This window comes from Euprymna scolopes, chromosome 25 (genome assembly GCF_053919585.1).
Source record: "Euprymna scolopes isolate OS-2025 chromosome 25, ASM5391958v1, whole genome shotgun sequence".
Lineage (NCBI taxonomy): Eukaryota > Metazoa > Mollusca > Cephalopoda > Sepiida > Sepiolidae > Euprymna > Euprymna scolopes.
The window spans coordinates 96338277-96356285 of NC_136506.1; the positions used below are offsets into that span (position 1 = coordinate 96338277).

The window sequence follows — 18009 nt, forward strand, 5'->3', positions numbered from 1 at the left end:
AGATGGTTCAAACCGCCTATGCTGAGTGCTGTATTGGTACAGTATAAGGTGTTGATAAAAAAAAAAAAAAAAAAAAAAAAAAAAAAAAATTAAATGTGATTATGGAACTACTAACGATTAATGTGTTACTATCAATTTCAATCTTCTGTACGATAGACTATGAGACTGTCCCCCCCCCCCCCACCTGCGTGTGCTGTGGATTTCTGTTATGATTCTACTAGCGTTGTCTATTATGCATTGTCGGTTGCCACGAGGGTGCACAACAGTTCACGAGTATAAAAATACAACCAAACGCTATAACACTGACTCTGACAACTTCTGTATATAATTGTTGGACTCTGGGTGCATGTCTGACATTCCCGAGCCTTTTAAATTCTAAAGATTGTGTGTTCTGTTGAGACCATGTCCGTTAATTGCCATCAGCTCCTTTTTTGTATTTTTTTTTTTATACTCGTCTTCAATTGTCAGTCGCAACCGTTGTCCACTGGACTCTGTTGTCTGTAAACCATTCCTACTGTCATTAACTCATAGCCACTCTCCGTGTCTGCAAACCAACTCTAAATATATCTACATCCATTGTCTGGTCCTTTTGTTAACGTCATTGCTACACTTGGATTAAAACCCTACCTGAGCTCTCTTTTGTCTACGTTAAAGAACAAATTCCTATTGTCTACTAATAAATGCTATTTCTTTTACCGATAAGCCTACTTTTCTTTTTATATTTAATTTTTCTTTTCTAGCAAACCAACTCTGAATATATTTATATCCACTGTTCGGTTCTTTAGTTAGTCATTGGGAAATCTTTAATTTTAAACCCTACTTGAGCTTTCTTTTGTTTGCATTAAGGAACAAATCCCTATCTATGTCTACTGATAAACCCTATTTCCTTTGTTACTTGATAAACCCACTTTTCTCTTTCTATATATTTTTTTCTCTTACTTCTAACTGGTCTTACATAACTGAACACATGAATTCACCGTATGCAGGACTCTACAGACAAACTCTTTAGTTGACCTTTGATAACTAAATATTTTCGTTTACTAGCCAAATAGAAAAGTTACTAACCAAACCCACATGATTTTTAGAATGACATTTTCGTTTTGTAACAAGTAGGTGCATCAAAGATTTTAAGGTTTTTTTTTTTTTTTTTTTTTTTTTTTAATTCTAAATGTACAAATTTCATGTTGATACTTGAAGGTATAAACATTCTAATTTCAGATTTTTTTTAAATAGGCTTTGTTTAAAAAAAGTATATTAGTCTAAACTTTTATTGTTTAAATTAACTTTATTCGTTTTTATAAAAAAACAAACAGTTGAAAAGATATTTAATTCAGTAGTAACCTTTTAGAAGATTGTCAATGAAAGAAGTACAATCGCAAAAAGATAAGTGTTTCATTATTTATAGTCGACATTTTGAAAAATTACTCGTAAATGCAACCGTTTTACTTGCAGTGATATGTAAATATTTAATTTGTGAATATCAAGATATAATTCTTTCGTTGTATTAAAAAAGAATTTACAACTTTTGAAATTTAAACTTTATAAAATATATGCAGAAAGCTGTTTTATGAAAATGTTGAACGAAAAAAAAAAAAAATTAAATTAGGTTGCAGAATTGAAAGTTATGGGGCGTTCCAAAAGTAATGCCTCCTATTTTAATTCCACCTGAATGGATCAGTATTACATTGCGGGGGGATGATATATGGAAAACTTGTTTCATACCTTTCTGTCTGGAAAATCCTTTGTCTTCCTGCTGTTTTTTTTTTTTTTTTTACCATAGGCGTCACCACTTATCAAGGTCGAGAGGCCATGCAAGGATAAGGGTTAAAGAGTGTAGAGTAGTCAAAAGGACAATATAGTAATCGATAGTAATGGAAGTTCGGTAAATTTGTTAACTTAAGTGGAACGGCTCATCAGAAACTTGTTCACGTTGGACTTGAAGACAACCGTATTATAGACAGCTGGAAAGCAGGAAAACGGAAGATAATTTCACAGGCGTGCAGTTCTAAGAAAGAAGCTTTGATCATGGAATCTACGTTTAGGTTTAGGCACAGATAAAGTGGGGGTGAATAAAGAGTACTGTTGGACACCGATGACTGTTCACCATATTGACACAATAAGATGATTGAGATACACCTGATTTTTCTTTGTGAACCACAGGACAATGACTTTATATTTTAGGAATATAAATTTACTTCGGCTGTTTTTAACAGGAGTCTGTTTACATGCGTGTTTCATCTAGTCTCGCTCCCTGGCTCTCTGGAGCACACCTACACACGTTGGTGACAGAAACCAAGCACCTAGCTCTAATCTTTTTGATCTGTCTGCTACGTACTCTGACAAGGACATGCTTCATTCATGAGTTCCGAGCAGTGTCGTTGAATCGCATGTGATTCATTGACACTGCTCAAGGTTGTTCTAGTTGTATTTTGTTTATATTTTATTTAAACTAATTTTTAAAAAAATATTTCAGTGACCAATTCATATCTCTAAACAATAATTCTTAATATAAACTATTTTAGCAAGATCACTGTTGTCGTCTTATCGATCGATCGATAATAGCTAATTAACTTTTAATCCTGCTATTTAACATCAGAAGGGATAGCGAATTGTTATGACTGAACTTATGCATTCATGAGCTGAAAGTTTAATTTCTCTGTGCCAGATATTTACAGTGTGAGTCTCTAAGAAAGCAACCCCCCAGTCATGGACCTGAAGCAGATTTGCATCATCTAATTCTTAGCAAAAGTTCATTGAGAATGATGGTGACTGTAGAAAAATTTTGGAGAACAAAATGTAGCTTGTTTTGCTACAAAGCCACGGAGACGCATGTAGCAGCAGTAGGTCACGTATGCAAAAGACCAAGCAGTAGTGCAAGTTGACACCACAGCAAAGGAATTAACTATTAAATAGGTTCTAAATAATTGATGGATTCTATGTGCTTATGAACCAATTTAATAGAAATCTAAAATATTTTAACTTGAACCATAAAACCTTTAAAATAACTTTATCTGTGTGTGTGCATATATATATATATATGAGAAAGAAAATTAAAACCGTAAGTTGAACTTTACAGTCAAAATTTATTGTTTGACTGAATACTCCAAAAAATAATTTACAAAGTCCTTATTCCGCGGAGTTTCAAAGAATGCTATTCTTGTTATTCTTCTCATCAGAGGACATAAAGAAATCAGCAAATTATATTTGTAGCAATGCTAGAATTTGCTAGTGAAGGCATTAAGTGAAACCACAATTGTAGTTATAAATTGCCAAATAAAAAATTGATTGTAAAGTTTAACTTAGTTTTAATTTTCTATCTCTTATAAGCTTTATTCTCTATTGTGTATTGAGCTTTTTTAATTCAGTTGGGATTAAATTTTCTATACATATATACTGTTATTTATATTAGTTTGAAGTTTACTATTGCGTATATCGGGTAAACACTACATCCCTTTGTTTTCATGTATGTATGTATATATATATATATATATATATATATATATATATAGCGCATAGTTGATATGCTATGAAATGAACTTAAAATTTTGCTTTATTTACAATTATAAATTCAGCTCCCATTTTAATGTTCTATATTATTGCTCTTCTGAATCTTATGTGGCAACTTGTTAAAAAAAAAAAAAACAATTATTAAAAATAAAACGTGGCATACTTTAAAAAGCAAAACAAATTATAAGTAACTGCAATACCAGGTTGGAACAGCTAGTTCTATAATTTATAAAAACTTGTTTCCAAGCATTTAAAACTATTTTTGTTTTCTTTTCTTTTTAGGTCTTAGATGGTGAACCAGATGAATCGTGTCCTTCATCTCCAATAGAAAAAGGTGAAGAGGCTGTGTGCACTTTACAACCTCAAACTCAAAGTGAGCACAACCTAATCTCCTTGGCCCCAAAGGAACACCCAGCAGAAGAACCTGATCCAAAGTCTCATTCTGCCTGCGATTCCCCCGAAGCTTGCGAGAGTCATTCTTGCTCATCGTTTATTGAAAACATTTCTCCGCAGCCTTCCTCTGAAAACTTTGTCATAGAAGAGAATTGTCATTCTTTGAAGTCTGCAAATTCAGAAGAAATAACTGATTGTTCCAATATTGGTTCAGCGCCTAAAACAGTTGAGCCATCTGTTGATTTTATAACTCCATTTGTTAATCAAGTGTCGGATATTTGTGATACGTTTAACGATACGATTCCTCCTGAAGGCCAAGCAGTGCCGTGTGATGAAATTATTTTAAACGCTGTTATACAATTAAACGAATCGGCTAACGTCTCGAGAAATACCAGTCAAGATCCGAATAACCTTTTAGAAACTGAATTTTTGAAATCTAAAAACCAAAACGAGCTAAAATCGGAATCGATAGAACGTGAAATCGTAAACCCTGACTCATCGACTGAAGTGAGATCGGAAATATTTGCCCCGCCTGACGCTGTTTCAAATACAGACCTGCCTGCTGATAAAGGCTTTGATTTTATTCCTAGAGAGCAACAGTTTAAGGAATTTGTGTACCCCTCTGAAAGGCCAAGTGAAGAATGCGTGTGTAATGATTTTAAATCCGAAGAATTGTTGACCGAAAGATTAATTGAACGGAATGTAAATACTGGCATACAGTTGAAAAACCCAAGAGATCCGATAGATGTTTCTGTTCAGCTTGAAGAGTCTTCAGTGACCAAGGAACCAAACCAAAACTGTGTAGCAATTACACCAGTATTTGCAGAAACCAAAATCCTTGTTGAGGGCCAGCTAGTTGAATCTCTATCAGAAAACTATACCCCCCTCAAAGAGAAGCCACGCCATAACCCCAAATCCAACCATTCACCAACGGAGCAAACACCAGCTGTGCTACCATCTTCATCCGCTGCAGAGACCATTCTATTTCCTGATACCAATCTGGAAATGGAGTCGTTGACCGCAGGAACGGAAATGCTCTCAATTTCCAGCCTTGAGGACAACTTGAGCAGTCGGGAAGTTAGTCCATCTAGTGATGATCCGTTGGAAACTCTTGCCTATGTACCAGACTTGGATGATACAGATGATGCGGATTTGGAAATTGATGGATGCGTCTCACCAACTGAAGATAAAGTGGAAGTTTTGAAAAATCCCGACAACAAGGAATCTGGTCCGTCGGAAAACACAAACATAATAATCGATAATGCTCCTGCTACCCCAGTAACAACTGCCTCTAACAATAACCCTCCTGCCACTAGTGACACCACTACGACTACTACTACTTCTAATGATGTCCCCACTGTGAAGACTATCGATGTCCCAAGCAACAACAACAACCCAAATGCCACGAGTAACAAAAAGAAAAATAAAAAAAATGCTGCGGCAAACAATCCTAGTACTCCGACTACAGAACCGCCAAAAGTCGATACAAAGAATGTCAATGCTAATTTGTCTGGCAAGAACGAACAAAAGAAAGAGGTCAAAGATCCAAGTTCCAAACCGCAAAAACCCAACTCCAAAAATAAGAAAAAGGATGATAAATCGAATGGTAAGTATGTTTGTTTATTTACAGGTATACACTTTTTTTTTTTTTTTTTTTTTTTTAAAGAAATTGATGGGGGGGGGTCTATCTTTTATCAATGTTCACTTTTATTGATCTAAAATGACCTCTGAATTGGTGAAGTTATTAAAAATATAATTTTTAAGTTATAAGTAGGACTATGACAAGAGAAAATTGTTTTGATGCTTGAGTATATATCCAACACTGTTAATCAATTGAGTACCACATTCTATCTAAAACTACATAAAATATTAATGGATATATACTGGAGTCAAAATAATGAAAAGAATATTCTCTTGTCATAGCCCTAATTATAAATCTGTACATAAAAAAGATTGACATTTTATTTTATTTTTTTATTATAAGGGATCACTCAGAAGTTTAGTTGGACAATGATTGTCACCACAAGAGGACCTGGAAAACAATGGGTGGGATGAAGAGAAGATTATTTAAGACAGATGAATTAGGATGGTTCAACAAGTATTTATTTACATTAGATTTGAAGACTGTCATGCTGCAGTCTGTTGGGAAGCAGACTTGTATCTTGTTCCATAGATGAGATATTCTAGGAAAAAAACTTTGTTCATGGAAGTTTCTTTTGACTTCTGGTATAGAAAAAGTTCTTTGCTATGATTTGTTCCTAGAAGAGTTCTTGTCGCAGATGTTTTGAGGGGCAAGGGATTGGAGCTCGTATTTGCTTTCTCAATTTTCCTAAATACTCGAAATCGATTTGTTTGGTAGTGTCTTTTACAAAGGAGTTGCCACTTATCAAGGCCTGGAGGCCACTTGAAGAGAAGGGTTCAAGTGTGCAGTAATCAATGGGACAATATTCTAGTAATCATTAGAAGTGGAAATTTGGTAAATTAGATTACTTAAGGGGACGGCTCAAGAACTTGTTCATGTTGGACTTGAAGATGACCATATTTTAGTCGGCTGGAAAGCAGGGAAACTGAAGAATTAAACAGATATGCAGTTCTAAGAAAGAAACTCTGTTCATGGAATCTATGTTTAGGCACAGATAAGTGGGGAAATTATTGATCTAGCTTTCAGCTACAGGGTGGTCAAAAAGTCAGGTAACATGTTAAGGTAGAAAAAACAATATGATCCATTATAATCTCTATTCGTTTAATATTATTTGTGTAATATATAAACTTTAATTTTAAATCTATGTGTTATGGTACTTAAATATACGTGTATTGCTAATATCGTTTTTCTTTAAAATGTTACCTGACTTTTTGACCACCCTGTAGATGAGGTGGTTTTTTTTTTTTTTTTTTTTTTTTTTTCGTAAAAGTTTCGCAAGGGAGGGGGCATAAATTAGAGCTCAGACAAGCACTTGCCATGAAAATAACAAAACAGACAAGCTCGGACATTTCTTCTGTCTGAAAGAAATTGCAGGGAAGAGAGAAGGGCATCTCCTATTAGGCTATGAAGTCTATTTGAACTCTTGTCAAGGCAGAATAAGAGCTTCTAGCAACTCCTGCTTAGATATGGCAACAGTACTCCATCCTAGGACGTACTTGGCTCTAGAACAGAAATGGTTCTCCTTGGAAAGATTTGAGAGAAATCCAATACTAATTATTCAATTCAAGAGTTTGATTTCTGGAAATTTGTATCTTAATGATATCGTGTTATTTTGTGTCATGGTTGCATCTTTTTTCTTCCAAGTGACTGTCATTTAATTATGGTCTCCCTTTTCTTGTAATAAATAATTTTACCAAGAATTCTTCATAAATTTTGGTTTCCGTTTTGATTCACGCTGATGCACCCATGTCATATGGATATGTTTATTTTTGAAATCAAAGCTTTATAATATAAGAATCAATAGAAAATTGACTCTCTAATAATATATGCAAAATCTGCATTAATTAAAATATCATTAGGCGTATTTTAGTATCGGGCTACACTGGGCGTCCCTGCTAGCTTAGAAAAATACTTTTGCAGTTTTAACAAGAGCTACAATAACAAAGTGTCTCCATTTTACACTGAACATCTACAGAATGCCAACAATAATATATTACATATGAAAGTCTGCTGTGGAATTTCCACAGGTCCCGCTAGTTAGCAATAAAATCAGAAACTGTCGTTTTGTCCATGGCAGTTTGATCAGTTTACTCAAATTTCTCTACTGCCAGCTTTGCTTACTTTCTTATAAGTTCTTGGCCTTTTGGTCAAGATCAAAGTGTAGTATCTGTTCTTCAGATGCTGCACTTCATTTTCTTGTTCTCTTTCGGTGGAGGAGAAATCCTTCACGACTGAGACAATTTTTATTTTTGTACCTTTTCTCCACGTTAAAAAACGACCCTGGTGTCTAACTCTGTCCCGTGGGGAGGCATAGTAAATAGATACTTTCTTATAAGTGGATTGCTTTCAGAGCCAATAACTATTCGGTTAAAGAAATAGCTCTTCTGTTCCAATATCTTTTATTTACAAGTGTACACGGTCTTCAAGGTAACTTCTGTCTTTTTTGCTAGATCCTTACATCAAGAGACTTTATGCCTTGTCTGGTGCGATTTCCATTAAATGATTTCTCCAAAATTGAAAAAGAGACCAAAAGTATTGGCTAAAATGATTTTAATCCTTCAATTTATTTTGATGGAGAACAGTGATATATATATATTATTTATTTACCAGTGGTGAAAAAACCGGACTAGAGTGCTCAATGTGTAGCCAGAGAGTCCATCTATGAATTCTGACAAAGCTAGTCGGATATTTCCTCTTTTTGAGGATTTTCTCCTAGCTGAAACAATATGTAAACTCATTCTGGACTCGCAGTAATAAATTTCCTATATATATATATATATATATATATACTTTGTAGCCCATTAAAAACGCGCAAAAGTTATAGCCCATTGATTCGCAATGCATACTTTATGCCTAATTCTTGGGTAAAAGTGGTATTTTGGTGACTAATTCTTATTAATCCTTAACTGTGCATCGAGCAGACATCACACCATAATACTGCTGCATCTTTATAGCCATGGTCCATACAAAATTTCAGCTCAGTAGTTTCTGAAAAAGTGGAACTGACAGACTAATACAAGCACGTTGTTTTTTATTCTGTTTATGGTGCTAGTGTGATTACAAGTAATGGAATAAGTTCAGGGAACTTCTGTTATTACTGACTAGCAGAGAGTTACCATTGTCGACCAAGGGAAGAGTCTCTCAGGCATGTATATGCAATGTGATGTATGAAAGTGAAACCTGGTCAATGAGAGTTGAAGACATGTGTTGCATGACGAGAAATAATAATATGGTGGATGTGTAATGTGAGTACAGTAGAACCATGGGATACAGCATTAAAAGTTAGTAACAAAATACAGAGCAGTATATAATCAAATAACATGAATAACACCGTAAAGCGGGGCAAATACGAGGATTGGAAAAACGTGTTCCACATCGTATTCTAGGGCCACTATATCCCGGGGTTCTACTCTATTAAAGACTGGCTTAGTTCTCTATGATGATTAGATCTAAGCAGTGTACGAAGATGTGTGTTGTAAAGTAGACTTTGATGGTATAGTCACATTGAAAAAAACAAGTTATCGGGTTAGTAAATGTAGGACAGTTGAAGTAGCAAGTTCAGTTTACAAGGAAGACAAAAGTGATAAAAAGTGTCTGAGAGATAAATACCTGTCCAGACTTTAGTTTGGAAGTCAGTTTCTTAAAGCTGTCCAACACATGTCAGCATGTAAAATAAACATTAAAACAATATCATGAATAATGTCAAGTGTGAGTTCCATATAGAAACGCTGATTTAATTTGATTAAAATAAAATATGCATCAAGTGCGATTAAAAGCCAAATCACAACGTAATATTAGGAAAATAAATATTTTACTTGTTTGAAATTTGTTATAAAGCATATTATGTTATAAATTTCAAACGAGTAAAATATTTATTTTTCTAATATTACGTTGTGATTTGGCTTTCAGGCGCACTTGATGCATATTTTTTATTTTTTTATTCAAATATGAATGTTGATGGTAATGTTCGTGTCAAAGATCTGTAGTCAATTTTATTTTTTGAAGCCTATTCTCTGCTTACCTTTTGATCTATTGAATCCTTATTTTATACAGATGGAACTTTATTATTATGACCCTAGAGAGCAGTGTGGGGGGGGGGGTGGCATCCGACCTTGCTCGGTCATAAAATACGCTTTAACATTTTTTCGTTTCAAGTTAAAAACAAACAAAAAAAAAACTTGAATGCGATTTGCTAGAATCAGAACCAAAGCATAAGGCGCTCCAGCTGTGTCACCTATTGTTTGATAGATTGTTACCTATCATTAGCGTTTAGACCCATCGACAGATAAGAAATTTTAAAAATTATACCACTTCAAGCTATGAATGAATTTGCGCATGTGCAAAGCAATTTGAAATGAACATTTCTATGTTCATCATCCATCCAAAGGTTTAACTTGTTATAAACTATTCTTGATGTATAATTATTTCCTATTAATTTCAGTGTTATCAACTAAATATTTTCACATATACATACATAGATTTACTATAAAAATAATGTCACTGATAGTAATTGTCTAGTTCTGGGATGAGGTGATTTCATTGTGGATTTGGTTTTTTGGACTCCCTTCCTCATCTTCAGTTTTTTTTTTTTGCCCCCCCCCCCCCACTACGTTTCGGCTGTATCATCCTTCGGCCTTTTTCAGGTGTATCTCTAACTCGGGAACTGTTTTTTTTAAATTTCGAACCCAACCCTTTATTGTTACGGGGGTACCATGTTCTTGTTCCATTCAGGCCGTCCCTGCTGCTACTGCTTAATGCTGTTGCTGCTGCGTCTATCGCTGTCGCTGCCATTGTGTTGTCACTGCTTTCGCTCAGGATTGAACTCAGCACCTTGGAGACTTGCAATGTTCGTTCCAATGTCTTAGTCGCCTCGGCCATGTGTCCCTGATAGTCATGTATTTTTCTTGCAAACATGACTTTGCTAATCACATATGGAATTATTTTTTTACTGGTTTACTATTAAGCATCTGTTTATTGAAATAAACACCCAATAAAACAAACTAAAGTTTTTTTGTCATTCGATTCAGTTTCATTAATATTCACTCTCCTCTTCCTTTCGCTCATACAAAAAGCTAACATTAAGTAGTTGGTTCTCTCTTTCTATTATGTACTCAGCACCCCTCCCTCTCTTGGCCTACTTGTTAGTACAACATTGATGTTAAAAATTTGAATTTTGAACTAAATTGCAATTTTGTAGAGTTTAAAAAATATCAACCATGAGAAATAAAAGAAATTTTTTAAAAAAATTTCATAGTAAAAACAAAACTAAATAAACTGAAAAAAATAGTTAAAAAAAAAAAATTGCTAAGTCACAAGTGAGAATTGGTCACACAATTGTTACTGACTAGTGGGACCATGTCGTGTAGTTTCAGAATATGTTTATGTAGATTCTTCCAAACCATTATATTTTATAAATATACTAGCCTGGGTGCCCAGCATTGCCCGGGTGTTTGGAGGTGTGTTGAGCAAAAAAAAGTGGTAGTAAGTAGACAGGCTCGAACCTGTACCGCCGCAAAGGAGGAAAAGAATGTAGTAAAAAAAAAAAAAAAAAAAAAAAAAAAAAAAAATTTTTTTTTTTAAAAGTGACGTCTTTGCCATTGTGTTGTCTGAAGGGTCGAGCTTCAAAACTATACTAATCTCATGAAAATCGGGCTGCACAGTATTAATGTAACATCGTTGAACAGATACTACGTTTTGAAATATTTATTTGCACAAAATATAAAAAAAAAAATTACATTTTAACATTTGAATAAATTAGGCACAAGTCTTTAAGTGTAATAAAATCGATATTGTTGGTCATCTTTTGTCACAATAACTAGAAAATGCCTATCCTATTAACTGGAATCATCAATCGCCAAAATACCGCATTTACTCCAGGGCTGTCCTCCTTAACAATTCCTAAATTGTACATAAATTTTATTGAAAATGTCTATATACAATTTCATTGGTGAGAATTATTGAGTGTGGGGGGGGGGGGCGATGAATAAAAATTAGGTTAGTAAAATCCTCCCAACTACCTCTAAATAATAGATCACCCACTTGTATGAAGAATCTATATAAATGAGGTGTATGTGTCCAGCTGGAAGGAGAAAGGAGGATGGTGTAAGAAAATAGATCGATAGAGAGAAGTAATGCTAATTATACTAGATATATCCAGTGTTGTCTGGTATTAAATGTAATGTTAAATTCCTTTTTTAAAAAAAAAAGAAATGGAAAGAAACAGACATGTGAATGCAAGGTATTGTTTTTTTTTTGTTTTTTTTATTTTTGCACTTACAAGAAATGAACTGTTAAAAAAGAAAAAATTGACGTGGGATCAAAACCAAAACCTAGATGGTGAGTCGAGTACAATAACCATTAGGTCCACCTTGACACTGTCTTTAAAGTGTTTTCAAACCTACTTAACATGTGAACGAATTGCGTATGCGTAGCCATGAAATTGTTGATAGATAAAAACTTTAAACAGCAAAAACATTCACGTTAGGGTTTGTTTCTTTTATAGAAGCCTTGGTTGAATTTGAATAAAATGAAATGCGTATTAGATACGTTTTGAAGCCGAAACAACGCATTATTACAAAATAAACATTTTTTTTTTGAAATTTATACTGGAATTCCTAAATATTTCAAAGGTACTTCTACTTGCTGATTCTATGCTCCAACAACAACATGGCAAAAAATAACATACTGAAGATGAAGTTTTCCTTCGAAATATATTTATGAATTCCAATATAAATTTACAAACAAAATAAATATCTGTTTATTTTGTAATAATGCATTGTTTCGGCTTCAAACGTATCTAATACGTGTTTCATTTTAGCCCCCAATTTTTTTTTTTTTTTTTTTTTATAAAGCTTTCATAGCTTTGAGTTCATGTAATTATGCATGCGCATAATTTTTCCAAATGGATGGATGGTTTAAACGCCCAAGCAAGCTGATCTGAGTTTTATAATTATGTATATTATATTCGACCTAATATATAGTAATGATTTAAGTTAAAAAAAAAAAAAAAAAAGAACCAAAACGTTTAGCTTACGATTTACTTTTTCATTTGACATTAATACCTGAGCTATGAAGATATGTTTGCTGCAACGCTAAACATTAAAAGATGAACCAATAGCTATTACGTTACGCATGCTTGTTTGTAATACCACCATTCGACATTCACCTGGAAAATTCCATTTTTTAATTTTGACACTTTTGTACAGATTTTCCCCTGCTAAAACCCAAATATAGTTTTGCATGGGTTTGAATACATATTTAGTTTCATATCTATAGGCCAAAAACTGACAAGAGTATTGTAGGCAAAATATTTTAAATGAATGTATATATACACATGCAAATATTACACAAATGTCATGTAGAATATCTGCATAAATATAATTACATGTAACGGTTAACTAGATGATCATCCCATAAGAAAACTAAAAAAAAAAAAAACTGATAGGGAATTAATTAAAATTAATGTTTAAAAATATGCAAATTAGCTAGGTCTCTTGCAGGTGGATGCAATTCCACTAGCTATATATAAGTTTTGCTTTTTAAGTAAATAGAAAAAAGGGTTTTTAATATCAATACACAAAAAACACAAATTTATACTAATAAAGATAAGATTTATATAAACAGGAAACAATGTCAAAATGTTTACAAATCGATTTTTTTTTTTATGTAGGTGTTTCAAAATTTACCTTATTTGTTTAATGATCTTGTTTGTACGATTTTTTTTTTTTTTTTTTTTTTTTTGATAAAGCTTTTAATGTTCCAATGAATTAGCATAATGTCTGGTTCACTTGTGTAATTTATAAATGAACTCGGTCAACATGTCATGGTTGGCTGTTCACAAAAGAATCAAGGGAGGTAACTGCTACAGCGGATGAGAGTAGGAAATAATTACACAATTTACAAGTTTTGTGCACAATGCAATAGCTGCCCTCTCCTCCTCCCTCTACCAATATTTCTATGACTTTGTATGTTATGACTTTAGGCCAGCTTGATTCTCCATAGCAATGTTGCTAATTTTATTCATTCAATGAGGAAAAAAAAGTTTAGTTTTCACAAATTACAGTTTAGTCCATGTTGTCTTCAATTTATTTTATGATTTAAAAAAAAAAAAAAAAAAAAAAAAAAATGCATTTTTACAACAAACTAGGCACAGTGCCACTTTAATGTAGGGGGTTACTATTTGGGGCATAATTTGTAGGTACTATGTAGGGAGTTGAGAAGCAAGATGTCTGTTTGCATGACACTTGAACTTCTGCATGTCGGTACAGTCTGGGGAAACAGGGATCTGGAAAAGAATTCCAAAGCCTAGCAGTCCAGGTAAAAAAAAAAAAAAAAAAAAAAAAATGGCACTAAAAAAAGTTAGAATTAATTTAGTTATTATCAGCAGAAACTAGTCCTCTCGTTTTGACGTGGAACAATTAACACTGGAGAATTCAAGGTTCACTCATTTTTTATGAAGCTGTTCTGGCATTTTGTTGGTTCATTCTTATCATGCATAAATAAAATCGCCCAAGTTTATAGGGGTGGGGATGCATACCCTCACAGTTGGCCAAAAATACATTGCAACAAAATACAATAGTGTAAAATGATTGCAGAATTAAATCCACAAGAATGCATTTTTTTTCTTTGTAAGCAAATTGATCAGTGTAGATTTATAAGTTTAAAAAAAAAAATGCCATTTTGGTGTGTTAAAATGGAATTCGGGAGTATTTAAACAGTTAAAGTGATTTCTGATTTTAAGATTCCTGGCAAATCCCCATGCATTAAAAGATTAAAAATTTTGGAAGCTGTCCTTGAATTTTTATAGATTAAGACATTATTACCATAAGTTTTATAACGCCTTGATTCAATTAATTTAATGATCGAGCAATATCATATTTAAACTTCAATGGAAACTAATAAGGATTTACTTGAAAAAAAAAAACAAAAAAAACCCTCCACAGCAAGAACTCGTCTAACTACAACAATAAAGATCTCTCGCAGACCTAAAACCAAATAGAACTTTCATGAATAAAGTTTTTCCTAGAACATCTATTTGTGGAACAAAATATGAAGCTGCTTCCAACTACATTGTTGCCTTTAAGTCCAATATAAACAAATATTTGTTGTCCTTGGATAATCAAATTTAGCACATTTTGTCTATAATTTCCAATTCTCTGATGGTGGTGTTCATTGTCCAAGTGACCATTTTTTTTTTTTTTTTTTTAACTCTTTACTTTGAGTGGCACCAGAGCCTTGATAATAAATAACCTGTTACTTATAAAAACAAAAAAAAAATACTTGAATCATCTTTAAAAATAATTTTGGGGGTGGGGAAAAGCCTAAAAAATGCAAAACAAAGTACAGAAAACTCTGGTATTTCCAGGTAGATAAAAAAAAAAAAAAATTCTGCCAATTATTAAATGTTACTTGAGACTCTATAAATTTTATTTTAGTTTACGAGACACCCTGTATAAAAACTTTATTTTTATTTTCAACACAACTCTTCCAAAAAAATATTTTACTCCAGTACAAAAAAACAAAAACAAAAAAACCTTTTGACAAAAGGTCAGGTGGGAATTGAAGAATAGTCAGTGCACACTCTGGCTATAAGAAAAATGCCTGAGCAGCTCCATTTAACCTTTTCCGGTAAGGGTGCCTTAGGCAATTAGCAATAAACTAACCATTTATCCAAGTAAAAAGGCAAAGCCTGGGTGGGTGGACCTTTTAGAACTACGTGGAATTATACTTCAACCTTATTCGGATGCAAGTTCCTTATCTACTCGAAAATAACCTACCCTCTACTGGACTGATTGTCAAAGATGTACAATCGACTTGATATGAATAAAACCTACTTTGTGTGTAGGTTTAGTCTTGAAATCTTTCTTGCAAATTTTTATCTGAAGAGAAGAAAACGAACTCTTAATCATGCGAGGTATGCATTCTTGTATTTTGAGTATTTGGACTACTATTGTAATTTTTTTTAAAATGGAAATTGCTCCAGACAAGGCATGAAGCCACTTGATGTAAGAAGCTAAAAAAAAAAAAAAAAAAGTATAAGTATACTTAATGATCTGTTGGCTGGATAGATTCTGACTTTAAAATGATAATTCTTCTCCCATTGTCATACACCTGGTTCATGGAACGTGATGACTAAATAAGTGGGGCAAGTTACGAGGCTGCTAAAAGTTAACCAAAAGTCAACTTTATACTCCTTATTTGCATGTTTTGGCTCATGAAATTGGCAGCCTTCTTCAGATGTAGAAGGAAAAAAAAAACATTCAAGTGGTCAAACGTAGGTTCTACGAGAGTATATAAAAAAAATTGAAAGAGATGACCCCTCCCCCAAGCCTTTGCCGTGCATACAAAAAGAAGCACACACACACATTTTCGCTTTTATATAATAGAAAACCAGCCTGGGTGCCCAGCATTGCCCGGGTATGTATTGTAGGTATGTGTTCTGGAGCAAAAAAAAAAAAAGTGGTAGTAGGCAGGCAAGCTCGAACCCATGACACAAAGGTGGAAAAGAAAGTGAAAGAAAATGTCTCCATGATGTGACCGGAAGTCAAAAGCGTTGAAATGAAACATAGTCAATCGAAAAGATGACTTGCAGAAATGGCTTTGCTTTTAAACCTCCAATGAAGGTTGGTTTTAATGGGGGGGGGGACCAGCTCCCCCTAGAAGGGGGCACTCTAGCAGTATACAGATAAATAGTAATTGTCTCAGTATGAAGGGTTTCCCCTACATTGACCAAGGACCAATTACAGAACAGTTACTACCCGGCCCAAAGGCCAGGCGTTTGCGTTCGATTAGTTTATTTATATGAAAAAGACAAACACTTGAAACAATGGCACGGTGGGAATTTTTAAAAACTCTATATAAAAAAAAAACGAAAGAAACCATGTCCATTTGCAAATGTGAGATATTATGAGCTAGGAAGTATATGAAAACTTCTCCTGGAATCGAACCGACATAAGAACCCGATACAAAAAGCCTTTTGTGGGCATACAAACGCTCGTGCCCATTTTGCCCTTTATGTAATAGACTAGCGGCGTTGCCCGGGTGTTTGTAGGTAGGTGTGTGTGTGTGGGGGGGGGTAAGTAATAACCCTGTGTAGATTTTATAAAAAAAAAAACAAAAAAAACCATGTTAAACTTGGGGGGGGGGAAAAAAAAAAAAAAAAAAAAAAAAAAAAAAGGCGAAAAGCAGAAGAAAATGGCATAAATAACCCTCTCGGATTGAACCTGCAACCTTAAGATAACTGTGTTTGGAGGTGTGTGTGTGTAAGGGGAGGTAAACTAAAGAATAAGCGAAGTAATAACCCTGTTTAAATAAAAAAAAAAACAAAAAAAAACGTTGCTCGGATGGTTAAAGGTGTAAAAGAAAAAAAAGTTTTGGTAAGGGGGTAGACTCGAACTCAAAGCCTTGAGGCTAAGGTGGAAAAAAAAGTCTGACACGTTACTAAGTTGCCAAAGAGACAGAAGTGAAACCAGATGAAATTAAACGTTTAAAAAAAAACAGCAAGTTAAACTAACGTCAACGTTTTCTAGGTCAAACATCGTCATAGTAGTAGTAGAAAAGGAAAATGAAGGAACGATTTTTTTTTTTTGTTTTTTTTTGTGCTCACCCTCCATGTAGAAAAAGGTCCAGTTGAGGGTGAAGGAATGAATGTTTTTAGCCAATTTTTCGATATTTGTCATCCGAAGGTTCGAGCTTCAAAATGATACCCATCTGATGAAAATTCGTCGCCTCTGTCAAGTTTTTGCGAGACACACACACACACACACACACACACACACACACATTTTGCTTTTTATTTATATATATATATATATAATTGGAAACAATTACGGATACTTTATCCAAAAACGGGTACCCACTAGATGTGATTAGGTCAGTTATTCAAAGGAAATTGGCTGAATTCTCTCGAATTAAAGAGAATATAGTAGCCAAATGTCCAATATATCTTTGCTTGCCTTGGTTGGGTACAGTGAGAAATTTGCCAAACAAATAAGTTCAGCAGTTCATGGATGTTATTTTGCTGCCAATCCAATGTGCGTGTTGTGTTCTCTACGAGAACTTTATTACCATCTTCTCGAAAAAACGTTCTACTCCCCCCCCCCCCCCACCATAATAGTAACGTTATTTACAATTTTGAATGTGGTTGCGGTGCCAACTTGGGTCGAATGACATTAAGATTAGATGGAAGAATCCAACAACATGGACCCTGTAAAATTAGGAATGGAACCTAACGGGCAACGGACGTTGTTACTAACACATACGGGGTCTTCAATTACTGATCTTTTACTTAAAAACCCGTCTTGTGCAGCGAACTTTAGCATGGACTCTTTTTCTATTCTGAGTCATGCTCATTCACTATATCACCTTAAGATCTGGAGACTATTCACGTTCGACTTGGAAAACCTTCTCTTTGCAAGCAAAGGAAATCCCTCCTGGGTTTGAATGTGATTAATCTCTAGGGTATTCGA

The 18009-nt window shown here is 33.9% G+C and overlaps 1 protein-coding gene and 1 pseudogene across 6 annotated transcripts in view; both read left to right on the forward strand.

Moving 5' to 3' along the window:
- Positions 1-18009, forward strand: part of LOC145247539 (uncharacterized) — a 122671-nt gene that overhangs the window by 60935 nt on the left and 43727 nt on the right. For all 6 annotated transcript variants that reach the window (XM_080109372.1, XM_080109371.1, XM_080109369.1 and 3 more), the window contains one exon: positions 3790-5506. In XM_080109372.1, the coding sequence (XP_079965498.1) occupies positions 4906-5506 (601 nt within the window). In that variant the 5' untranslated portion in view covers positions 3790-4905. The remainder of the gene's footprint in view (positions 1-3789; positions 5507-18009) is intronic.
- On the forward strand, positions 7670-7802 carry LOC145247650 (U2 spliceosomal RNA; annotated as a pseudogene).